Source organism: Terrapene carolina, unplaced genomic scaffold (genome assembly GCF_002925995.2).
Source record: "Terrapene carolina triunguis isolate 2854851 unplaced genomic scaffold, T_m_triunguis-2.0 Scaffold238, whole genome shotgun sequence".
In the NCBI taxonomy this organism is placed as follows: Eukaryota; Metazoa; Chordata; order Testudines; family Emydidae; genus Terrapene; species Terrapene triunguis.
In genome coordinates, this window is record NW_020664589.1 from 10,038,082 (window position 1) to 10,059,974 (window position 21,893).

A 21,893-nucleotide genomic window follows, 5' to 3' on the forward strand; every position below is an offset into this window, starting at 1 on the left:
TGGAGAAAGGGGTAAACAGTGAGGTGGCAAAGTTTGCAGACGATACTAAACTGCTCAAGATAGTTAAGACCAAAGCAGACTGTGAAGAACTTCAAAAAGATCTCACAAAACTAAGTGATTGGGCAACAAAATGGCAAATAAAATTTAATGTGGATAAATGTAAAGTAATGCACATTGGAAAAAATAACCCCGACTATACATACAATATGATGGGGGCTTATTTAGCTACAACTAATCAGGAAAGAGATCTTGGAGTCATCGTGGATAGTTCTCTGCAGACGTCCACGCAGTGTGCAGTGGCAGTCAAAAAAGCAAACAGGATGTTAGGAATCATTTAAAAAGGGATAGAGAATAAAGACAGAGAATATCTTATTGTCCTTATATAAATCCATGGTACACCCACATCTTGAATACTGCGCACAGATGTGGTCTCCTCATCTCAAAAAAGATATACTGGCATTAGAAAAGGTTCAGAGAAGGGCAACTAAAATGATTAGGGATTTGGAATGGGTCCCATATGAGGAGAGATTAAAGAGGCTAGGACTTTTCAGCTTGGAAAAGAGGAGACTAAGAGGGGATATGATAGAGGTATATAAAATCATGAGTGGTGTGGAGAAAGTGAATATGGAAAAGTTATTTACTTGTTCCCATAATATAAGAACTAGGGGCCATCAAATGAAATTAATGGGCAGCAGGTTTAAAACAAATAAAAGGAAGTTCTTCTTCACACAGCACACAGTCAACCAGTGGAACTCCTTGCCTGAGGAGGTTGTGAAGGCTAGGACTATAACAGGGTTTAAAAGAGAACTAGATAAATTCGTGGAGGTTAAGTCCATTAGCTATTAGCCAGGATGGGTAAGGAATGGTGTCCCTAGCCTCTGTTTGTCAGAGGGTGGAGCTGGATGGCAGGAGAGAGATCACTTGATCATTACCTGTTAGGTTCACTTCCTCTGGGGCACCGCACCTGGCATTGGCCACTGTCGGCAGACAGGATACTGGGCTGGATGTATCTTTGGTCTGACCCAGTATGGCCATTCTTATGTTCAAATTCTATCACTACCATTGTGACAGTAAGATAGATATTTCACAACCTAAACTCCCTCAGGAAGAGGCAGAAATCCCATTGCTTGGGACTTTTAAAACTAGACTGGACAAAACACATGAAAAAGTACTGCATATAAACTTCTCCATCCTGCACTGGCACAGAAATGGCCCGGATGATTTAAATTCAGTGGGATCTTTATGTGCTACCAGAACACAAGTAGTAAATATGTATTTGAATTGCTTGCACTGCCTCCTGTGCACAACATGACAATAAGATGTACATACAGTGAGCAAAAAATTAAATAAGTTAAAGGAATAACATCTTTAGGCTCTGAGAGCATTTACTTACTGGAGTAAATTTTTGATGACGCTTACTGCTACATCATCAATTACTGACTTTCCAATTCTGCTTGGATTCAACAGTGGAACATTGTCTATCCCCATAACCATCCTACTCTCCTCTTTGAGACTCTCTGATCGGACTGCAGCTGCAATGGAACCTCGTAATGCAAACTCTGTCTGAGCTGGGATGGGGTCCTGGAAGTGGAGGAAAACAAAATCAGATATTACTAAAGAGAACAGGCAGTTAGTTATACTGTTCCATGGAGGTGCCGGCTACCAACCCTGTTGCCCCACAGGCTAGACGAAAGAGTTTTATAACTTGGAAACATTTCCTATCGATTTTTCCCCTTTCTGCAGCTATGAGAGGTTGAGAGTTACGTATTACTATAATTATTACAAGCAATCTTCAAATAAATATAATTAATAATAATGATGCCTTCTAGTTTACAAAATAAAACACTCTATAAAGATGATGTACCAACAAATAAGATTAATCACCTGATACAAAATCTGCTATCCAGTCAAAGCCTTCAGCAAGCGCATCTGAATTCCTTAAAGAAACTTTTAAAAACACACTCAAAACACACACACGCATGCACAAGCACAACCTCTCATTAAGGATCATCTCCTACAAAGTGCTGAGCATCTCCGGAGTAGTCTGAGCACCGTCAACACTTGGTAGCCTCATTGGTGGTTGAAGGCACTCAGTACCTTGCAAGATTGGGCCCTGTATCACCACCTCTTGGGCAGCTTGTGATCATTTGAAATTCAATAGCATACGTACGTTTTACATGAAAATTCAAAATATGGATTCTGAAAACCTTTTAAAATACAGGCGTAATCAAAATAGTTTGGGTGAATTTTACTATTCAAATGCAAAGAGTATATAAAATACAGAGATTCCAGCTAATGTTATCTTACAGTACAGAAGGGGATGATCGTATTTACCAGCAGGCAATTGAGATACTTGCTCCTTTTTTTCAGTTCTTTCATCACAGTTTTGGCAACGTCATACAGTTCTTCCGAAGTCACAGCCTAGTTAAAAAGCAAGGATAATATGGATAGTATTTTGCTCAACATGGTAGAAAATTTAGAATGTACCAAACATGTTGACATATCAAATCTGTCTGTCGAAGATGTTTCTAATCTGTTCTATCACTTTTGTATCTAGGCAGGCGTGGAAACCAGGGGATCAATTAACTGCCTATAGAAGCTGATGTTTTTCTTTTTTGAAAATAATTTTGAGTGTGAACATGCTGCTCAGGAAAATGAAGGATTTGTGGTTTTAGTGTCTCTACCAATGCAACTTCTCATGACTCTTATCAGCTGTGATATAGTAGGGGGAGGAAGCATGGAGAAGGAACTTTGTTGTATTAATATCAATGGAATAAATGGACCCTGAGAGTCAAAGGTGTTACTGACCCCGTCACTGAAAAAACACTAAACAGCTTAACATGATTCAGGGTTTTGAGTAGAGAGACCTCAGCCTTCTTAGCCAAGGGCAACAAATGTCATTAAAATCATTATAACCTTTTTATTAAAGATATAGAAAAAGGAAGGAAAAACAGTTAAATCATTTAAAATGTAAAGTAGTAAGAAAAGTTTTCATTTTAAAAATATCCCTTATTCTTTTTTTAAACTGTAGAGCGTTTTTGTAGTGAGAACCTCCTGTTTGACACCTTTTAGATGGTAATAACTGTCCTTTTTGGGAAAAAGAGAAAAAACTAGCTGAGATGGTCTGGAACTGATGTTGCTGTTGCTGAAATCCAGTCCTGTTTCCTTTAAGACTACACAAAACAAACACACACAGAAGGGGACAACAAAGACAGAAAATGCAGCATCTGTCTCTGGTGTTGACTTTCACCTGCAACCTCACTGCTAGAGAAACACATGGCTTCATCAGCCACTCCAAGACCTGGCAAACTTCTTGTTTAGGGCATTGGTTTTAGCTGCCTCATTGGTCACGGGCTCACGGCAGTGTTGTGATAGAGATAGTCTTGGTCAGCTAAGCCAGACTCTTATTAAACAGAAGGCAAAAAAGAGAGATATAGGAAAGAGAAGAAATAAGGTGGGGAAGGTAAAGGACACATGACACATTCCAGGGGTTGATGTGTGGGTCCCTTTTTCTGGCCTAGTCTGGCCAGGACATCTCTCGGGATCAGGTTGATGAAGGTCCAATGGTATCATGGTGGACCCTGCGTCATAGGAGATGATAGGAGTGTCAGCCATAATGATAAAGCTAATTCCTTTCAGTCTACTTCTCCTTCATCCTGACATCTTCATTCCCTCCCCTGTCTCTTTTTAAGGACCCCAAAGGGAATAATGGGTGGAATAGCCATCCCCTCATTATTTTGTTAACCAACTAAGACTTCCTTCCAACACACCAATTTTAGTTAATTAATTTCCGATTCCATTCTCCTTTGTTCATCAGTCATGATCTTAACACAGTCCTTGGGTAGTGGCAGTAGACTTGTGTGTCTGGCTTTCTTCAAGTTTGACTTTCTTCAAGTTTTGCTGACTTTTATAAACAATTTTATGTAACAGGCTGAGTTGGCCTTTTGGTACCTTGGACACCTTAGAGTAAGACCTCTGCACAACAGCTTCTTGAGCAAAGAATGCCATGTCAAATTGTTTGATGTGTTCAAATGGAGACTTATTTTAGGATGAACTAATTTTCACTTATGAACAAGGTTAAATTTTAGAATTTCAACTCAGTGCTCCCCAATTGCCTGCCTATGCACTAACCTACTGTGCCACATGATCCTGAATGTAGCTGATTTTTTATTATGAATTTTTCCTTTGTTAAACAGTAGGCAGCCTCAAGAATCTGATAGTTCACTGTTCCAAAATCAGGTAAGAAGGCTTTCGGATAATTTAAAGAGGATTGATTGGCATTGCCAGTTTTTCAGCCTCATTACCAAAATTAATGTTTCTCAAAAGCTTTATTTATAGTCTTTGGTATTTTTCTTGACTTTTAAAAAATAAAATCTATATATTTATGTGTGTGCCCTTCTCCCATTGCTGGTTTGGCAATATCCTCCTTTTCCCTCTATAGTTCAATACAATATATGATGCCAGTTTGACTACAATGAACATGGTGAATACTAACAGACTCACACAATCATGCACATCATACAATTACATGATGTGTCTTTGGAACTTACTTCTTTATCCACAGTAGGATGAGCACAAGCATCTATTTTCTTAAGGAATTTCTCCAGAGAGGAGTTTAATGTCTGTGCCTGTAAATTGGAGTTTGCCACCTAAAACAGAAGCAGATGTTAGTGAAATGAAAACTCAGTTGAGATAAATGAACACTCAAACATTTATAGAACTATCAAAAGATTTCTCCAGGAGAGAGCAAGCACAGAGATCCTCATGAAAGAGCACACTATTTATTTTCAAAGAACAAAAACATTGAATCACTGGTACCCAAAATGGAAGCCAAATTCAATGATTCATAACAGCAACTCTTTTTTCATGGCCTATATTGCATCAAGCAGATGGCTGGTCTATTTAGTTGTAGGTGGTTAGAGTGAAGTGCTGCAAACCCAGGGCGTGATCCTACTCGACTACAACAGGAGCAGGATTGGGTCCTAGATCCCTAGATTCAAGGCTGGCAATGGCAGAGGAAAACACAGTCCTTAAATAATAGATAAAAACACTGTACCTATGTCCCATCTGTGTGTTTGCCTCTTCAAACCAAGCCAAAAACCCTTTGGATAGAATAAGTGAGATATATAAATGATTGAGATTGAACCAAACTAAAGTTCTGGAATTTGTATTTGTACCTCTGATTTGATTTTCACTTGTAGATTTGTTAGAAACCGCTGGATTTTCTCCATGAAGAGACGATCCATTGCAAGATTATGGAATTTTGTTTCAAACTTGTTGATAACCTCAGTAGCCTCAAAAACAAATGCCAAAAATCAGGAGATAAATCAGACTTAAACTTGGCCTGCTTAGCCTTTAATAATAACACTTAGCATTTATATAATGATTTTCATGTCACACAAACATTAACTAAATCTAAGAGTGTCTCACAACGAAAATCTATTAACACGGGGGATTAGTAACACGGGGGATTAGAATGGTTACACTAGCTGCAGCCAGGAATTTGAACACTAGAAGGGAATGAAGATCTGCCTACTTGCTCTAAGTAGTTTGACTCCATTTTCTCCATATCAATCATGATTAAGCCTTCAATGAAGTCAATGCGTCCTGTTTCTTTCTCCAGACGCTTACAAAAGAACTCCACCTCTTCTGGAGAAAAGTTACCTCCCTCTGAAAATAATCTGAAAACAATAGGTGAGAAAGGAAAGTAATTGTCTTAGGGTTCTTCCACCTCCTCAAAAGAATCCTTAGCTGAACAGTCCCTATTATATATATTTTTTCATGGGATGAAAACACTATTATAATATTAGTAGTATACTTTTTTAAAGGATGAACTTGAATTTTATTGTGCTGACTTGACAATAAATTACAGAATGTAGGTAAGGAGACAAGGAGAGCGAGAGAGAAATAAAACTATACAAGCCAGGCGAACAGAGATTGATATAGAAATAAACACACTCACACCTCTCCCTTATACCTGCAAGCTTTAAGAAAGTCCACGTTTGAATCTCGTAGTTTCCCCAAGGCTTCTTCTAAATAGTTCCGGTAACTCCGCAGGGATATTTGGATAACTTCTACATGATTAAGCAGCTCTGAGTGCAGAGAGTTGCTTAGAGCAACCAACCTAAGAGCAAATAACAAAAGACAGCTTTTTCAGGGAAATCTATGGGAGAGTAGACATTCCTTTTCAAAAGCTGCTGGGTCTTGAAGAGAGCAGAAGAATGAGAGTTTAATCAGCGCGCTTCTGCTTCCCTTCCATTGGGAATGTTTTGATGCGGCAGCATACAGCAGACACACTACTAGCAAACACTCAGTGCTATGGAAGAGGACTCTCATAACCTAACTTGTCAATTGCTACTAGTGTACAGGATAGGTAGCATGGATAAAATCTGGATAGATGAAACAAACTTTTTCTACTTTATTCTAAAATTTTTATAAAATTCACAAATGACTTTAGTTTCTTAGCAGGGAGATAAAGAAACCCTGGAGAGGTGTTGGTCTTGAGATATTAACTTCCACTTCTGCCGAAGGGACCTGGAGTAACTGACTTCACAGGACCTGGGGTTTCTAGGTTTTACAGTGCACTGAGAGAGGAAACAGAGAGTCTAACTGAGTTAACCAAAGGATTCTTTGTAACAAAGACTCTCACTCAAAGGAATGGAAACTAAAGTGAGAAAAGCATTCCATGTGTCTCCCTTGCAAAGGATATTAGGGAAAAAAGAACTCAGCATAGCCCAACCTTTATGTTTATTCCATACTTTGGGCACCATCACAGTTGTGAGAAATAGTTGTGTGAGCTAAGTTAGTACATACACACATGGGCGCACACAAATCAATGAATGTAAATGGAATTTTCCTCTTATTTATTTACACTCTGTCATTTCCATTCGTTATTTCATTTTTGCCCAAACATTACTGGAGATGCCTTCTAGTATCCTTGGGGATGATAAAAAGTGTTTATATTTAGTTTTATTTTTCACATCATCGTTCCCCTCATTATTATAATTGCTCTAAAACATGGCTGACAAGCCTAAAAGTAGCAGAAGAGCAATAAATACTGTACTAAGGCTGGATAATGATAAAAGTCTCAGATACATGAGCTTTTTGATCTCAGTGTGTTCAAGTAACTGTTACTCTATGCTGAAGCTTTTCTGTTTTAGATTACAGATTTACAGGGTAATGTGACTGTATATTAGACAAAAGAAGATTGTCCCACTCAGAGTTATTGACCAGCTGAAGGTGGACAGGGCAATAATTAGGTCAAATGATCCTACCTCAGTCAAATGAGCTGCCTGGCAATCAAACAGTAAGATAAATGCTTCAAACTATCCCAGTGAGAGAATGACAATGATACCTGCTGCTGTTCACGAAATCTGGGATAAGGCAGATTCAGGATGCAGTCCAGGAGTGGGAAACCTCACAAATCAAGAGACTCACAATGTGCTTACTTTTCAGCCTTAGTGGAACTGAGGAAGATGGCCTCCATGTCCTGGATCCTTCTGCGGAAGTTCTTGCTGATGTCATTTTGGTCCTCTCGGAGTTTCATAAACTCATTTTTCTCCTTGTTCAGAGCTTCCACCACCCCTGCACAGTGACACTCCAGACGCTCTTGGTGAAGAAGCAGCTCCGCTGAGAGGAAAGGAAGTACTCTTATATGGCCATCACCTCAAGCTTGGATTGAGCCTGAGCATAACAACATGATCTATCCTGATTTCCAACACAAGTGACTATGGCTTACCCCAACAACTAGCCTCTACGCTCAGTAGAAGATGGCTGGTGGTGTGAAAACTTGTAGATTTTGGGGGGGAAGGGAGTAGTCTTGTTAGTCTGTATCAGCAAAAACAATGAGGAGTACTCGTGGCACGTTAGAGCAGGGGTTGGCAACTTTCAGAAGTGGTGTGCCAAGTCTTCATTTATTCGCGGTAATTTAAGGTTTCGCGTGCCAGTAATACATTTTACATTTACAGGGGCCGGCGGATGGAACCCCAGACTGGCAGCGGGCTGAGCAGACTGGCGGCTGGGACCCCAGGGCCGGCAGCGGGCTGAGCCGCTCAGCCACTGCTGGTCTGGGGTTCCGTCTGCCGGCCCCTTCCAGCTGGGGTCCCAGCTGCCGGCCCCGCTCAGCCTGCCCGGGGTTCCGTCCATCCAGGCCGGCAGCGGGCTGAGCGGGGCCGGCAGCAGGGCCTCCAGGCCAGCAGCAGCGTGCCACAGTAAATCAGCTCGTGTGCCGCCTTTGGCACATGTGCCATAGGTTGCCGACCCCTGCGTTAGAGACTAACAAATTTATTTGGGCATAAGCTTTCGTGGGCTATAACCCACTTCATCAGATGCAAATTTGTTAGTCTCTAAGGTGCCATAAGTACTCCTTGTTATTTTTATGTTAAATGTGAATTTCTCCCCTTTGCTCCCACGCTCTCTCCTCTCCCTCCCTTCTCAGTCACTGCTGACATCTCCACTATCCTTCCCATCACCCAGACTTGCAACCTCAGCTGGTTGGGAAATTTCTTGTCGGAATGATTGTACAACGGATAATGCTCCTTTTGCAAAGCCAAATTTTTCTGTGGGAAAATTTCAATTTTGAAAAAAAAAAAAAAAAGATTTTCAATTAGGAAAATCAAAATGATAGCTTCCCAGCTCTCTGCCTGAAGGGGAGCTGCAGCCAAGCTTGTGGGGAAGCAGGGAGGCTGAACGTCTTGGCTCTCCACCTGCCCAGTTCTCCGGCAGTCCAGCTGCCTCTCCAAAGGGTAAGCAGGGAGACTGAAAGACAAGGAGGCAGAGAGCTGGAGTGCTGGATATAGGAGGGAAAGAGACATTGACAAGAGCCTTCCAGGCAGCCAGACAGCAAGCCAACCTAAATGAATTTTTTTGGAATGTCTGTTCTGTGAAAACTGTAGAGGTTTTATTTTTCGTCCCAAATTCCTATGCTTTAAAATTGTCCACAGGATAGAAATTTCAATTTCCAGCCAGCTCTAAACCTCCGTGATATCTTCAACACCTCAATCCTTCTCCTCTATCCAGGCTCTTGTTAAGCTTTGTCACTTCTTTCTCTAAAATTATTCTAAAATCCCCCCTTTTTCTTTTGTCTGCCATGACAAAACCTTATTAGCTGAATTTCAAAGGTACTGAGCATCCACTGCTCCTATTGACTTCAATGGGACCTGTGGATGCTCTGCATAGTTAACAATCAGCTCAGAGGGCCATTGATGAATCTCTTCTTAGTGTGAACCAGGAGGAAACAAATGTGAGCTATGAAAAAGGAAAGTTAACCTCCCCCCCCCAATATGTAAGAAACTAGCAAGTTTAGGGTAGGAGCTAGAAAAGGCCCCTTGAACCCACATTATTCCCCAATATTGAATCCATTAACGCTAGCCACTGCTGTGCCAGGTTATGATTCACACCTGGAGAGCTCTAAAAAAGAGACGTGATGCCCAAAGTGAATATACGTACCAGCCCTGACATTATGGATATCCTTTTCTATGCACTCGCGCCTTGGCTGATGCATGTGAAGACGCAGTTGCAGCTCCGAATTCAGCTCCTCTTTCTTGGCAGTTACAATGATCCAGGAGTTGGACAAGGATTGGGCAAACCACTTCTCGAGGTGCTCAAAAAAGCAGAGGCGGATCCTATGATTGAAAAGCAAACCCATTGCTTTGGGAGAGAGAGCGCATGCATGTGTGTGAGAGACAAAGGATTTCATTTTGCAGAAAAACTCTTCAAAGATCTCCGTAAAAAAAAAAAAAACAAGCTCTGAGGAGTCTGACTCCACTGAGATAAGGTTTCTCACCAATCGCACAACAGTGACGCTACTGTTTCGATCAAACATAAAGAATGTTAGCCTGCCGAACTTGTTATTCTCTTTACAGCATCTCAGTTCAATCATCCTGCCATGGATTTCTCTGATATAGTTAATCCACTGCTTTTAATAGAAATGCAACTGCTAAAATGCAGAAGAGTTGGTGCTCCGTCAAAATGAAGGGTGAGAAAAGGGACTTGGAGGGAGGGGATTTAGAGCTTTGAGCAAGGAACTGGAAGCTAGATGCTTTGAGTTCATGGCTCTGCCAATGCTTTGTTGTGTGACTGGACAAGGCAGTAACCTTTCTGTGCCTCAGTCTTTAAAATAAGGATAACATCTTCCTCACAGATGTGCAGTGAGACTTAAACGTTTGATGGAATGCAATATAAAATGTTTCTTATTATTCTTTTGGAAAGGTCATAAAAGGGGGTAGCATACAGATAACTTTTGGATGCTCATTCAATCTTTACCTCCAAACCTTCTGAGGTTTGTCAATTACTTAGGGGAAAGAAAAAAGGACAAACTACACTCTACTAACCGTTTCTTAAGCTCTGTAAACAAGCTGTCTGGTACAAGCACATTCTCCAGGTACACAGGAAGTGTTTTTTCTGCAAATTCAGCATAATAGATCTCGGAGGTCTTGGCCTTGCCTGTCTCCTCACGTCCAAGGACTGAGTAAGCGTTCCCACTAGAGGTGGTGAACACCTCTGCTATAACTTCACAGCTTTCAGCCTCACCATAATCATGGAACAGAACCTAGGAAGGTAACAGGAAATCATAATTTGTTATCTTTGCTACTGACAAGTTTTTAAAGACCTACTAACATGGGCCATACACAGGTTAATGTTGCGAACCTATGGATTTCAAGAACCATGAGCCATGTTCTGATTCCTAATTTGGAAAACAAAGCTATAATGAGCAAGCAAGTTTGTGCATCTCAGCATGCTGATATTTTGCTGTTAGCCTAGCAGTGTTTGTGCAAGGCAAAAAGTAGAAGGTGGTCATTCCATTTTTTTCAATCTACAGAGAAATGAAGAATATCCTAGTACTTCAGGGTGGTCACTAGCCTCGGGTCACCAGTACCTCTGTCAGTGTCTCCAGGAATAATACAAATGAAACTTTACAGCATAGCCAGCAAAAGGTTGGCATGGTTTGGATTTTTTTTTAAAGAACCTTATTAAGATGCTCTGGATAGAGATATATCCTCTTTGCTGAGTTTTATTATTATTATTTCAATCCCTTTGAAATATGAGCTGCAAATGCTCGGATATATGGGCTGAAAGGCTGTCTAGTTTCACTATAGATTTTGTAATTGCCTTTGTAGTCTTTTGTTGAAATGCTCTTTTGTAACTTCTTAGAGGGAGTTTCCTCAGCTATCCCTATGTTCCCAAAGCAATATTACAATTAGGAACTAGTGTTTCTTTCTGTCAGCTGTAAAATACACAAAGCAAAGAGTGATTTTCATCTGAGACAACCTTTGCAAAATGCTTACTGGTTCCCAGTTGGGTTGACCTAATAGGATCATTAATACCAAGGGATCAGAAGAATTCCAGTTCAGGATTTTGCTGCTGAAATGTGCAGAACACACACATGGCAAGGCCAGACATAGGATGAGGAATTAGTACTACACTAATTAGTTAACTTTCTTTTAATGTCTTGCCACCAACTATTCCGAGGCACCCCACTCACATAAAAGGCTGTGTTACATTGAGGCAATGACCATTTAGGTTCTCCACTAAGTACAGACCCGAAAAGAAAATATTGAGATATAGAGATAGTGTTATACCATCATCTTGGGCTGACAATACTAAATGAAGGAAGGAAACAGACCCATGTCGGAAAAGTCTCTTTTCGGCTGTTTCTTGGAAAAAGGACAGGAAAAGTGCATGAGGGAATGGTCATGCACTGATGTATGGGCTTCACCATCACACATACAGAATCTACATACCTAATGGTATATATTACAGAACATCACTAAACTAATTCAGTAAAGACCCATATGTGTTTTGGCTATATAAACATCAAAAAGATTTGCATTTGTGCTGAAGCTGATTTACCTTTATGAAGAAATTAGACCTACCTCAGACTCAGGAAGAATATCTTTCAAATAATCCATTTCTTCATACTCTTGTGCAGGACTGTCTCCATCCTCAAACCTATTTGCTTCACTTTCTGCACTGTCCTCTAAGTGTTCAGTTTCTTCACTTTCCTGAGCTGTGCTCTCCCCATCCCCTGGTTTCTCTGCTTCCTCAGTTTCTTGTACACTGCTCTCCTCATTCTCAACTGTATTTGTTTCTTCAGTTTTGTTTGTGAGGCTCTCAACCTGCTGCTCTGCTTCTGTACTTCCTTGTGGAAAGCTCTCAGCCTGTGGCTCGGTTTCTTCAGTTTCTTGTAGGAGGCTATCCCCCGTCATCTCTGCCATATGTTCAACTTCTGAGTCTTCAACAAATACTTCCCAATTAAAATAAGACAGAAATGTCATCAGTCATATTCCAAAGAAGCACAGATTGAAAAAATAAGACTTGTACGCTTGAGACATTACCTTGCTCTTCAAATGCAGAGCCCACCTCCCCGGGTAAGGTTGAGAAGAAAAAGAAACAAAAAGATACAAATTATTTGTTTAGAATAACATCAAGTTCACTTCACTTTCCAAAATTAATGTACTCCATCAGCATTTGAAAGTTCAAAGTAATAATGTACCATTAAAAGGAACTCATTTTAAAAATGTAATACAGATTTGGATGATTTTTTAATTCTAATTTTTCTGTTTTAAAATGTAGGGGAAGTTATTGAAACGTAGACATGAAAATGACAGATTTGAGACTAGGACAGAGGTAGGGATAGTGTGGGCAGATGATGCAAAAAGTCTCCCTCACTCAGCTCTGCCAATGAACCTCAGTCCTATGGTGGCCAAAACTCTCTTTCATTTGATATAATCTTTGATTGATTTGGATTTGAATGCAAGATCCCCAACAATGAAACAACAATGCATCAGCCAGATTTCAAATCATAAGAAGTTTGTTTTCTTTATACCTGTTTATAGACTTCCTTCACGCCAAAATACTGGCCAATGGATGAACTATAAGAAATCAATTCCTTCAGTATAGCTTCTGGGTAGGATGCTACTATCTTCACTATGTCTTGGTGAAAGGCCTCATACCTGTCAAATACCAGGTTGCTATTTAAGAGAATTCATTACATAATGTAATAAAAATTAAATGTGAACATAATATACATCTGCAGCTAATATGTGATGTAGAAGTGAAGTTGTTGGCATAAATCAATTTCCTGACCTATGTAGTCCCATTATCCAAGATCTTTAATTTCCAGGGCTACTGCAATGTTCTTGTGATTAAATCATTCATTTATTATGCTAGCATATCCTGGACTAGCTTAGCACAATACAGAACACTAATGTCAACCCAAGAAATTCAAATGAAAGAAATTTTTTAAAAATCACATATTTATTTATTTGTTTGTTTTCCCCCAACTCTTTAAAAAAGTGGAGTTTTGCGCCAACAGTTTTTTGCCCACTCTGAGCAAATGCAATAAGACAGGAGAGTACATTATTTGACAGTAGTCTTCCTGAAGGTGAAGTAGCTAGTGCAATTTTGGCTTTTCTACAAATGCATTCAAAATGCAACACAAATGTGATTGGAATGGTCTTATCAAGCATTGGACATCCTTCACGCAGAAAGTGTGTCACATTTTCTACAATCCAGAATACATACCCAGCTCTAATGACATCCAGAGAAGCAAAGGCCTTTCCTAAAAGACTCTTCAGCTTTCCCTCAGAGCTTTGTGTTCTCAGTTTGTCCAAAATTATATCCAGATTAGCTTCCCTTATCTAGGCCCATATGAAAAACAAACAATAAGCATAAAGCTGTAAGAAGCCCAAATGTTTCATATCTATTTAGGATTCAAGAAATTAGTTTCATGTACATGTCTGTATTTTAATTATACATTAGACAGTACTTTAAAGGGGCATTATTAAGGTTAACAGGCTCAAAATTTGATCTATCTTGTCTCCAATTCCTTATGTCTATTTACAGAAGGTAGGTTTCCCCCCCAAATCAGAGGCATCAATGCCCTTTAAAAAAGAATCAGTGATCACAGCACTGTGTGTATTTGCCCATGTGTGTAAGAAAGAATAATGGAGGGAAAGCATATATATAAGGTAAGAGAATTTTACTTTCAAGCTTTCAAGAACTTACTGTAAATAGCTAGCACATGCCTTGTGGGAGTTACATGCATTTACTCCAAGGCTATTGCTCTTTTGCAAACACAACATTTGTCACTGGCCAAGGCAGGTGATGTGAATCCCAACTGACCAAAACTACTCACGGCAGTCAGGCACTCCAGTGAACCACAGGAAGAGCCAAAGACTCACCTCTGCTTCTGGAGAAAACGGATGCCTCAGCTACCTCCAGAGTCTCACTGATACCTGGACTAGTCGTGGTGGCCCGTAATTTCAGGACCAAAGTAGTTACTGAAGATTCTAATGAGTAGAATTTGCCCAGGCAAAAGAACAATGAAGACTAGATAACATGTGAGAACACCTTTGTCTCAGTTCCCATCTGGGATGTTTGGCCAGGTAAATTCATCAAGCAGCACTACCTCATCCACTTCTTTGGGGCTCTATCAAGTGAGATTGTGATTGATGAACAACAGACATCCAGATTAGGCTTCTATATCCAATAATTCAGTCATCATTGGCACTTACTGCTTCCCCTGCCAAAGGCACAGGGAGATCTGGGAGACTGCACAAGACATTCCAGAAGGGGCAAATTGATCTTACACAGAGAGGGGAGGCCATGCTGCTTTCTTTCCAAAAGTTGGCAGGTATGAAAATCATTTAAAGATTCTGAACAATGCCTTCAAAATATCCTTTTATCAAGCCACAGAGCACAAATATGATGTGATAACTCAATATACATGCATGGTTCTGTAACTGCATAACATTTTACTTGTGAATATGCATGCAACTGTATATGAGTAATGATAAGGTTATAGTTGCTAGAGCTGGAAAATACCAATTTAGATAAATGAGATCAATCCCCTGCCAAGAATAAGATATAGTCCCCCTCAGAGGATGTATCAGATATTAGACTAATACACTTAGCAGTATGCAGCCACCTTCCAAACACAGAAACCATTAGAAACACTCCCACTTTAAGTTGTACTTGCTATAAAGGATTCTTTGAATACCAAAAGCATCTTTTTGCTAGGAAGTGCTTTCTTTATACCACACCAACGTTTTAGACTTTTGATTGTACCTGATTTAGGTTTTCATGCTTCCGCCGGCACTCATTCAGTTTCACCTGAAGTTCATTTTCTTGCTGGGACAGTTTTAGCTGATGTTCATCCCAGAGGACAATAGCTTGCTGGAAATATTTGTACAAGTCTTTGCAATCCTGTTCAATATGTTTAGCCAGATCCTCAAAATCTCTCTAAAACAATTAAACGGTTAGAACAAATTATCATTAAATTATTGTTAGACTATTATCTGGGAGTAGAGATGCATGAGTAGTAGGGGGATAGCTGACTTGCCACGACTGCCTAGAGGAATCCTACAATTACCTGATAAAGCAGAAGGTATATCAAGAATCAGAGAACACCATCTTTTTTCATGTCACTACCATCCATTCTGTTCTTGCAACTGTGCTAGTGGGAATTCCATTCCATCAACAATATAATTTCTAGCAGCACCACTTTCAATGACATATCAGACGATTAGAAGATAGCACCACAATGCTGTTTGGACGGGGGTGGGTAGGTAGTAGTCCAATACCTACTTGCACATCACTTTTCAGATTATGATATTTATAACTGATATCAGTATATGTACTATAATACTTTATTATTCCAAAACAATGGATGGAAAAATAGCTTTCTAACATCTAATATTCATGTGTAAATACATCAAAATAAAACATACACATATGGCTAAAGCTCAGATCATTTACCAAACAAAAAAATATTCACGTCATCTATCGTTGGTGGATAGTACAGGAAACTCACCTCTTTTCCTATATAAATTAGCACAGAATTAGCACAGGTTAAAAACAATAGCTAGTGTAAACAAATAGAAGAGGCCAACAAAATAATAATATTTTGCACTTTACATCATGTTCCATCTTATGATCTCAAAAGGTCACGCAACAAGTCAGTGACAGAGTCAGGAATAAAAACTAGATTGTCCAATACCCAGCTAGTACTTCAGCTAGAAGTCCATCCATCCCTCACAAGAGTAGCAACCACAAAGTGGAGCTCTGCATGAGCCCTGAATCATTTAGCCATCTGGAACCTTGAACACAACAGGCCAGTTGTTTTCATATATAGTCATTGTAAAAATAAAACCAAAACTTATGAACTATCATTGAATCGCCTCAAGCGTCTCTACAGGATAAGAGGTCAATGATATCATTGCACACTCTCTAACAGGGTATCAATAGACTAATGAAATGAAATGTGAAATTTTAAACCATCACAGACTGCAGGATAGATATTAGATTTGACTATTCTAAGGATGTAATAAAAAGAATGGCCTTAGTAAACGTACATCCATCTGTTCCAGCTCCTGTTCAAACTGACTCTGCAGCCTTCCAACCATCTTGAAGAAGTCAGGATTCACAACTGTTTCAGCCTCTTTCTCTGTGCAAACTTTTAAACTCAACAGTTTATTCTAAAGGAAAGGAATATTATGTTATTGACATGTACCTGGTATGCAGTGTTGTTGTAGCTGTGCTGGTCTCAGGATATTAGAAAGACAAAATAGATGATGTAATATCTTGTATTGGACCAACTTCTGCTGGTGAGAGAGACAAGCTTTCGAGCTACACAGAGCTCTTCTCCAGGTCTGGACCAGAAGCTCTATGTAAGCTCAAACACTTCTCTCTTACCAACACAAGGTGGTCCAATAAAAGATACTACCTCACCTACCTTGTCTCTCTAATGTACCTGGCATCCCAGTTAACATGTTGAGGTTAAACAAACTCTGTTGAACCATGCAACATGCATTCTTTTCTTTTGAACTGGTAGTTTTAGAAATAAATATCCAACTTCAGTATCTTTTCCTGAAGAAACTCTAAGTGGAGGAAAAATTAAGCTGGGAATAGGCAGTGGGTGTGCAAGGTGAGGAGTTATATACCCCTCCCACAGGAAGAGCACTAAGTCTTTGATGACATACTGTTTATAACAATCAGTAATAGTTTCAGAAAATGAATGCCTGTGATATTTGAGTCCTGTGATTGAATTGTAAATACTAGAAAACTGTAAATAATCGATGCTTTGTATTTACACATAGTCTGTCATCCTAAGCTCTCAAATCCCTTTACAAATGTGGATTTAAGCCTCAAAACCACTTTATGCAGCAGGTCAGTAGTATTATCCCCATTTTAAATATGGAGAAATTGAGGTACAGAGGTTAAATAATTTCCCCAAGGCCACAGAGCGAACCGTGGCCATGCTGGGGTCCTGACTCTCAATCTCCTAGCCTAAGTAGTGGACTCTCTTTGTAGGCCAAAAGCCTAATGGGGAGAAACTGTCTTGAGTAAATTGTACTCCATTTTGCTTATTTTGCTTTATACCCCATTTTGCTAGTTTTGAATTAGTAAGAAGAAATTGTTCTGAGTTTATTCTTTGCTGATTGTGTTAATGATTGTTCTTAGAAGGATAGAAGTTTTATGGCTGTAATTATTGCCTTATTTACTGTTTGGTGTGTGAGTGAAAAACGTATGGTATACTGATTAACTGAGAAGAGACAGCTGGGCCAGATGGTCAAGAGGGGAGTGGAAAGGCACCAACTTTATTATCAGAATCACCCAGATGGCAGATTGACGACTCTAAAGCAAAGGCATACACCCCAGGGACAAGATGAGGAGTTGAGCCAGAGGGACAAGATAAGAAACAGCTGAGGATCCTCCTGGTAAGCAACCTTGAATACCTCATGAATGACAGCTCCAGTGTAACACAGCATGGTCCATAGACTTGTATAGGAACTTATTACTATAAAAGAAGGGTGTATTGCCATGGGACTTTGGGTTCGTTCTGCATCAACATCGGAGCTTCGAATGTGTTCAACAGAGGCCCAGCTCCCCTCCCTCGTGTGCAGTTTCAGCTGGCCACTGGAACTGACAGAGCAACACGAAGGATTGGTGACAAAGATCCAGCCACAGAATCTTTTGGTGTGTGTGCACGTGCATGTGAATGGAAGCATATGCTGATTTTAATGCTTAAATTGTACTCTCAATAAACACGGCGTATTGCCTTATCCCCTTTAAAAAGATTCCGTGTGATTCTTATAAGCATAACATCTTCCCTCCACTAAATTAGTATTTGTTGTTGCTATTCTACACGTTCCAAATACAAATGCCACGTTATTGTGAAGAAAAGTACACAACATCATTTTGACTAACAGGATGAAAGAGAACTTTGTGAGTAATTTGGGTTGTCATGCTGAAATAGTGGGTCTCAAACCAGACATTATACTGGATGATCTGCTGCTACCAAAATCCTTCATTGGGTCTCCAAATTCAGCAACTTTCATTCTCATGACACTGACCTTGCATAGCTGTACATTGGCCAAACATTCCTGGCAAACTCTCTCATATTGGATGCGAATTATCATCATATGCTGCACATTATGGGTGTCTTTAAAAAAGAAGGAAAGGAAATAAGAGTCCAGTGTGAAGACTTCACCATTTCACATTGTAGCACATGTGAATGTGACTGAACAGTTGTGTCTAGCCTCACTCTACCCTAGTGGCATGCTTGACTCTCATGTATGGGCATTACCAGCCTACACCACGAGGCTGCCTCTACCCAATTTTTTTTGCCATTATGCTTAGTAATGGTGAACTGTTATTTTTATTACATTCTAACACTGTCTGTGCTGCTAAACAGGCTACAAATATCAAAACAGTTCCTGCCTAGAAAGTTTATAGTCTAGAAGACACACATATAGAAAGACAAGGCATACTGCAAAAATTAGAGGATGGAATCACTTTAGATAATTTTTTTTCTCATTCTAAAGAGAAAAAAACCTGAGAGACCAAGGTCAGGGCAGCATATGTATGTACAGACACACAGTACAGTTCAATCATGGCCTTAGAAATAAAATGATTGCTTAAATCCCAATTCATTGTCATGAATTCCTTGCTTACCTATATACTTGTTTAAAGCCACAAGAGATTCGTACCATTCATTTATCTCCGCTTTTGAATGTGTCGGAGGCAACAAATCACTATCAAAATAGGAAACAAGAGACACAATGTCATACATAATCCATTCCAGTTCTCAATGGGTTAAAACTGTGAAGTAGTATAATAGCACTATTGCTTTTCCACATTTTGTTTGTTAGAAGACAGATTTTCAGCCAAATCAGCAAGGCAAAACCATAGAGATGCCTGCAATTTCTGCAAAAAAGCTGCCTTCTGGAAAACGGATTAATTGTTATCTGTTTAGTTGCTATATTAATTTTAAAATGAAAAGGAATCATTACTTTAAAATTACAATATTTTAATAGGTTATACACATAGCAACTTTTCTGGTTTAGAATGGAAGGTGTCCCAGATATACAGTATGAGATTTCCAATGTCTCCTCTGCTGATTATTTACTATACATACTAAATTCTCACACCATTCCCAAGAGAGGCACTCAAACTTTTCAGTCAGGCCAAGTTAGGGTTATGGGATTTTCACCTATCCATTCATCCTGACTTGCCACTATTTATACTGTACTTTCAGAGCCACTGGTTTTTACATCAGGCTTATTTAAAGAAATTTGGGGTCTGATATATCATATTCCCTAGGTGCCCACCCCCCTTCCATTTCACTTTATCTACACGGATGTTACAGCCATTTTGGGGGCCCGAGCTCCAGTCCCTGGTACAATTGTCCCCCCTTTCCCTCCTTCTTATCATCTCTGCACATCACTACTTGCAGCTACTTGACGTTGCTAATAATGAAACATTTAATGACCCCTTCATTCAACACAACCTGCTCACTGAAAACCATGAGCATCACCTCACCGGTGAAAGATAAAAAGAAGTTTGGGGGCTCATTTAGTACTGTGTTGGTCCATTTTACAGTGGTAAATCAGGTGCATTATTCACTATAGCAAGAAACATTTTTTCTGTCTCTCGCTTCATACCAAAGTACTTGCAGAAGCTCCATTCTCTTTCTACTAAGTGAAATCTGGTCCTTTATCATGTTCTCCAAGTCTCTTTTTACAGCTGTGGGTTCCTGTACCTCCTTCCTTGCCATAAATTCTCTGCAGGACACAAATAACCATTTAAATAAAGATATGTTTGGGACAATCTGTATCTTGACATCTAAAAGTTATTTTGAACCAGATAGATTTAACCCCAGTCACTAAAAAGGAGCATAAATGCCAACATAATTGCTTGAACACTGTTAGCTTTACAAAGAGAACAGAATCAAAGATTATTTTGTAACAGAAACACAAATGGGGTCTTGTCATTTAGTTTTAATCCTACTAAAAATATAATCTGTTGCAGAAGTATGGACCTGAAACTGCGAACCACATAGTCCTTCTGTATGGTTTTCCAGTCCTTCAGCCTCTCTTGCCACTTGAGCCATTGAGACAGCTCCCTCTTCAGGTCTGCCTCCATCAGATTAACAAACAACTTGGCTATTGCCCTCTGATTGGCTAGTACGGCTTGGTTTATCATCTGTGTATTGGAAGATACAAACAGGAATAAAGGGCAGCACAAAGCATACAAAAATTTGACAGCTATTGTTTTTTAATCCAGTGCAATGCACTGAACTAGAAAAGACTGTTAGAAAGACAGTGGGAAAATGAGGAGTATTTTGTACAATACAGAACACTCCTCCTAAATTGGGATGACTGATTTGTTTGAACAACAGCACTGAACAAATCAAGAAGTCACAGATTCAGACATAGCACAATAATAGCCATATGCAATTTGAGAGGGTTTTAGACTTCCTCTGAAGCACAAGGTATTAGACAGTGATGACCTTGTCTACAGTCAGGAAATCTCCCATAGCTGTGGCGCTGCAACAGTGGGAGATTTCTTGAAAACTTCCATCTTAGGCACAGCCTTAGAGGCAGGATACTAGACATAATGGCTCAGTTGTATGATCCAGTAAGGTAAATGCTATAAATATAAAAATATGCTGAAAGAAAAGCCTTCACACAATATGCCCAGTTGAATTACACGAGTGAGCAAATGCTCTGATTTTGATCATATCGCTGTCAGCGCTTAGCTTGAGGGAACTGTATATATTAAAAGTGAAGGATGTTTTCTTTCCCTAATAGACAGTAACAAGGTATAGAAAATGGACCTATATATTTCAGAATGGAATGATTTGTTGAGTACTGGAAAATACTGATGTATGTCAGAGAGATAAGACAGCACCTGCATGGAGGAAACTGCAGGTGAAAAAAGTTATGAGAAATGATGATTCAGCTCTTGTATCTTTTCATTGTTAAGGAGGTGTGATAAGTTTGAAAGAGAGGTAGAAGAGTGGCTAACACTTCCAGACTGAAAGAGGAAGAAAATTAATCACTCCTTACAGTACACAGGGAATATTCCATCTTGCTACTTTCTCTATAGCCTCTCAGACAAATGAATGACTGCATATCAATATGAAAGATTTACCATGGCTTCAGTATGTATGAACCTGTGCACATCAGAGGGTGAGAGATAAGAAATATCCTCCAGAATCTTGGTATATTTCCTCAGTAAATCTTTTATCTGGGAAACCAAAGGAAAGAGAAAAGAGAAAGAGCCCAAAAAGTCAGTATTTCTTAAGATAAGTGATCTGAAATAAGACAGATGTTTTGTTTCCTTAAAAAAAAAAAAATTCAGTTGACTGAAATACACAGTCATAGCACAGATTCAAAGCTGGATGTATGACTTAAAATAAAACAAACTATTGTATTTTTCTTCTAAAATGTGATACCTTTAATAAAAACATGGCTGTATCAAATATTCTAGTAAGTATTACTAAAATCAACTGCTTCTTAATATACGTCACCCTTTAGATCAGTGGTTCTCAACCAGGGGTGTGTACCCCTATGGGTACACAGAGGTCATCTGGGGGGGGGGGGGGG

At 39.5% G+C, this 21,893-nt stretch overlaps 1 protein-coding gene across 1 annotated transcript in view; it reads right to left on the reverse strand.

Moving 5' to 3' along the window:
- CCDC180 (coiled-coil domain containing 180) overlaps positions 1 to 21,893 on the reverse strand; it is a 42,042-nt gene that overhangs the window by 11,600 nt on the left and 8,549 nt on the right. The window contains exons 8-27 of the mRNA XM_026657343.1: positions 21,439 to 21,534; positions 20,324 to 20,487; positions 19,947 to 20,066; positions 18,958 to 19,037; positions 18,357 to 18,445; positions 16,356 to 16,478; positions 15,070 to 15,243; positions 13,525 to 13,640; positions 12,827 to 12,953; positions 12,336 to 12,360; positions 11,874 to 12,244; positions 10,332 to 10,549; positions 9,448 to 9,623; positions 7,449 to 7,629; positions 5,978 to 6,124; positions 5,537 to 5,681; positions 5,178 to 5,294; positions 4,551 to 4,649; positions 2,335 to 2,421; positions 1,394 to 1,581 (exon numbers count right to left, since the gene is read on the reverse strand). Coding sequence (XP_026513128.1) covers positions 1,394 to 1,581; positions 2,335 to 2,421; positions 4,551 to 4,649; positions 5,178 to 5,294; positions 5,537 to 5,681; positions 5,978 to 6,124; positions 7,449 to 7,629; positions 9,448 to 9,623; positions 10,332 to 10,549; positions 11,874 to 12,244; positions 12,336 to 12,360; positions 12,827 to 12,953; positions 13,525 to 13,640; positions 15,070 to 15,243; positions 16,356 to 16,478; positions 18,357 to 18,445; positions 18,958 to 19,037; positions 19,947 to 20,066; positions 20,324 to 20,487; positions 21,439 to 21,534 — 2,843 coding nt within the window. The remainder of the gene's footprint in view (positions 1 to 1,393; positions 1,582 to 2,334; positions 2,422 to 4,550; positions 4,650 to 5,177; positions 5,295 to 5,536; positions 5,682 to 5,977; positions 6,125 to 7,448; positions 7,630 to 9,447; positions 9,624 to 10,331; positions 10,550 to 11,873; positions 12,245 to 12,335; positions 12,361 to 12,826; positions 12,954 to 13,524; positions 13,641 to 15,069; positions 15,244 to 16,355; positions 16,479 to 18,356; positions 18,446 to 18,957; positions 19,038 to 19,946; positions 20,067 to 20,323; positions 20,488 to 21,438; positions 21,535 to 21,893) is intronic.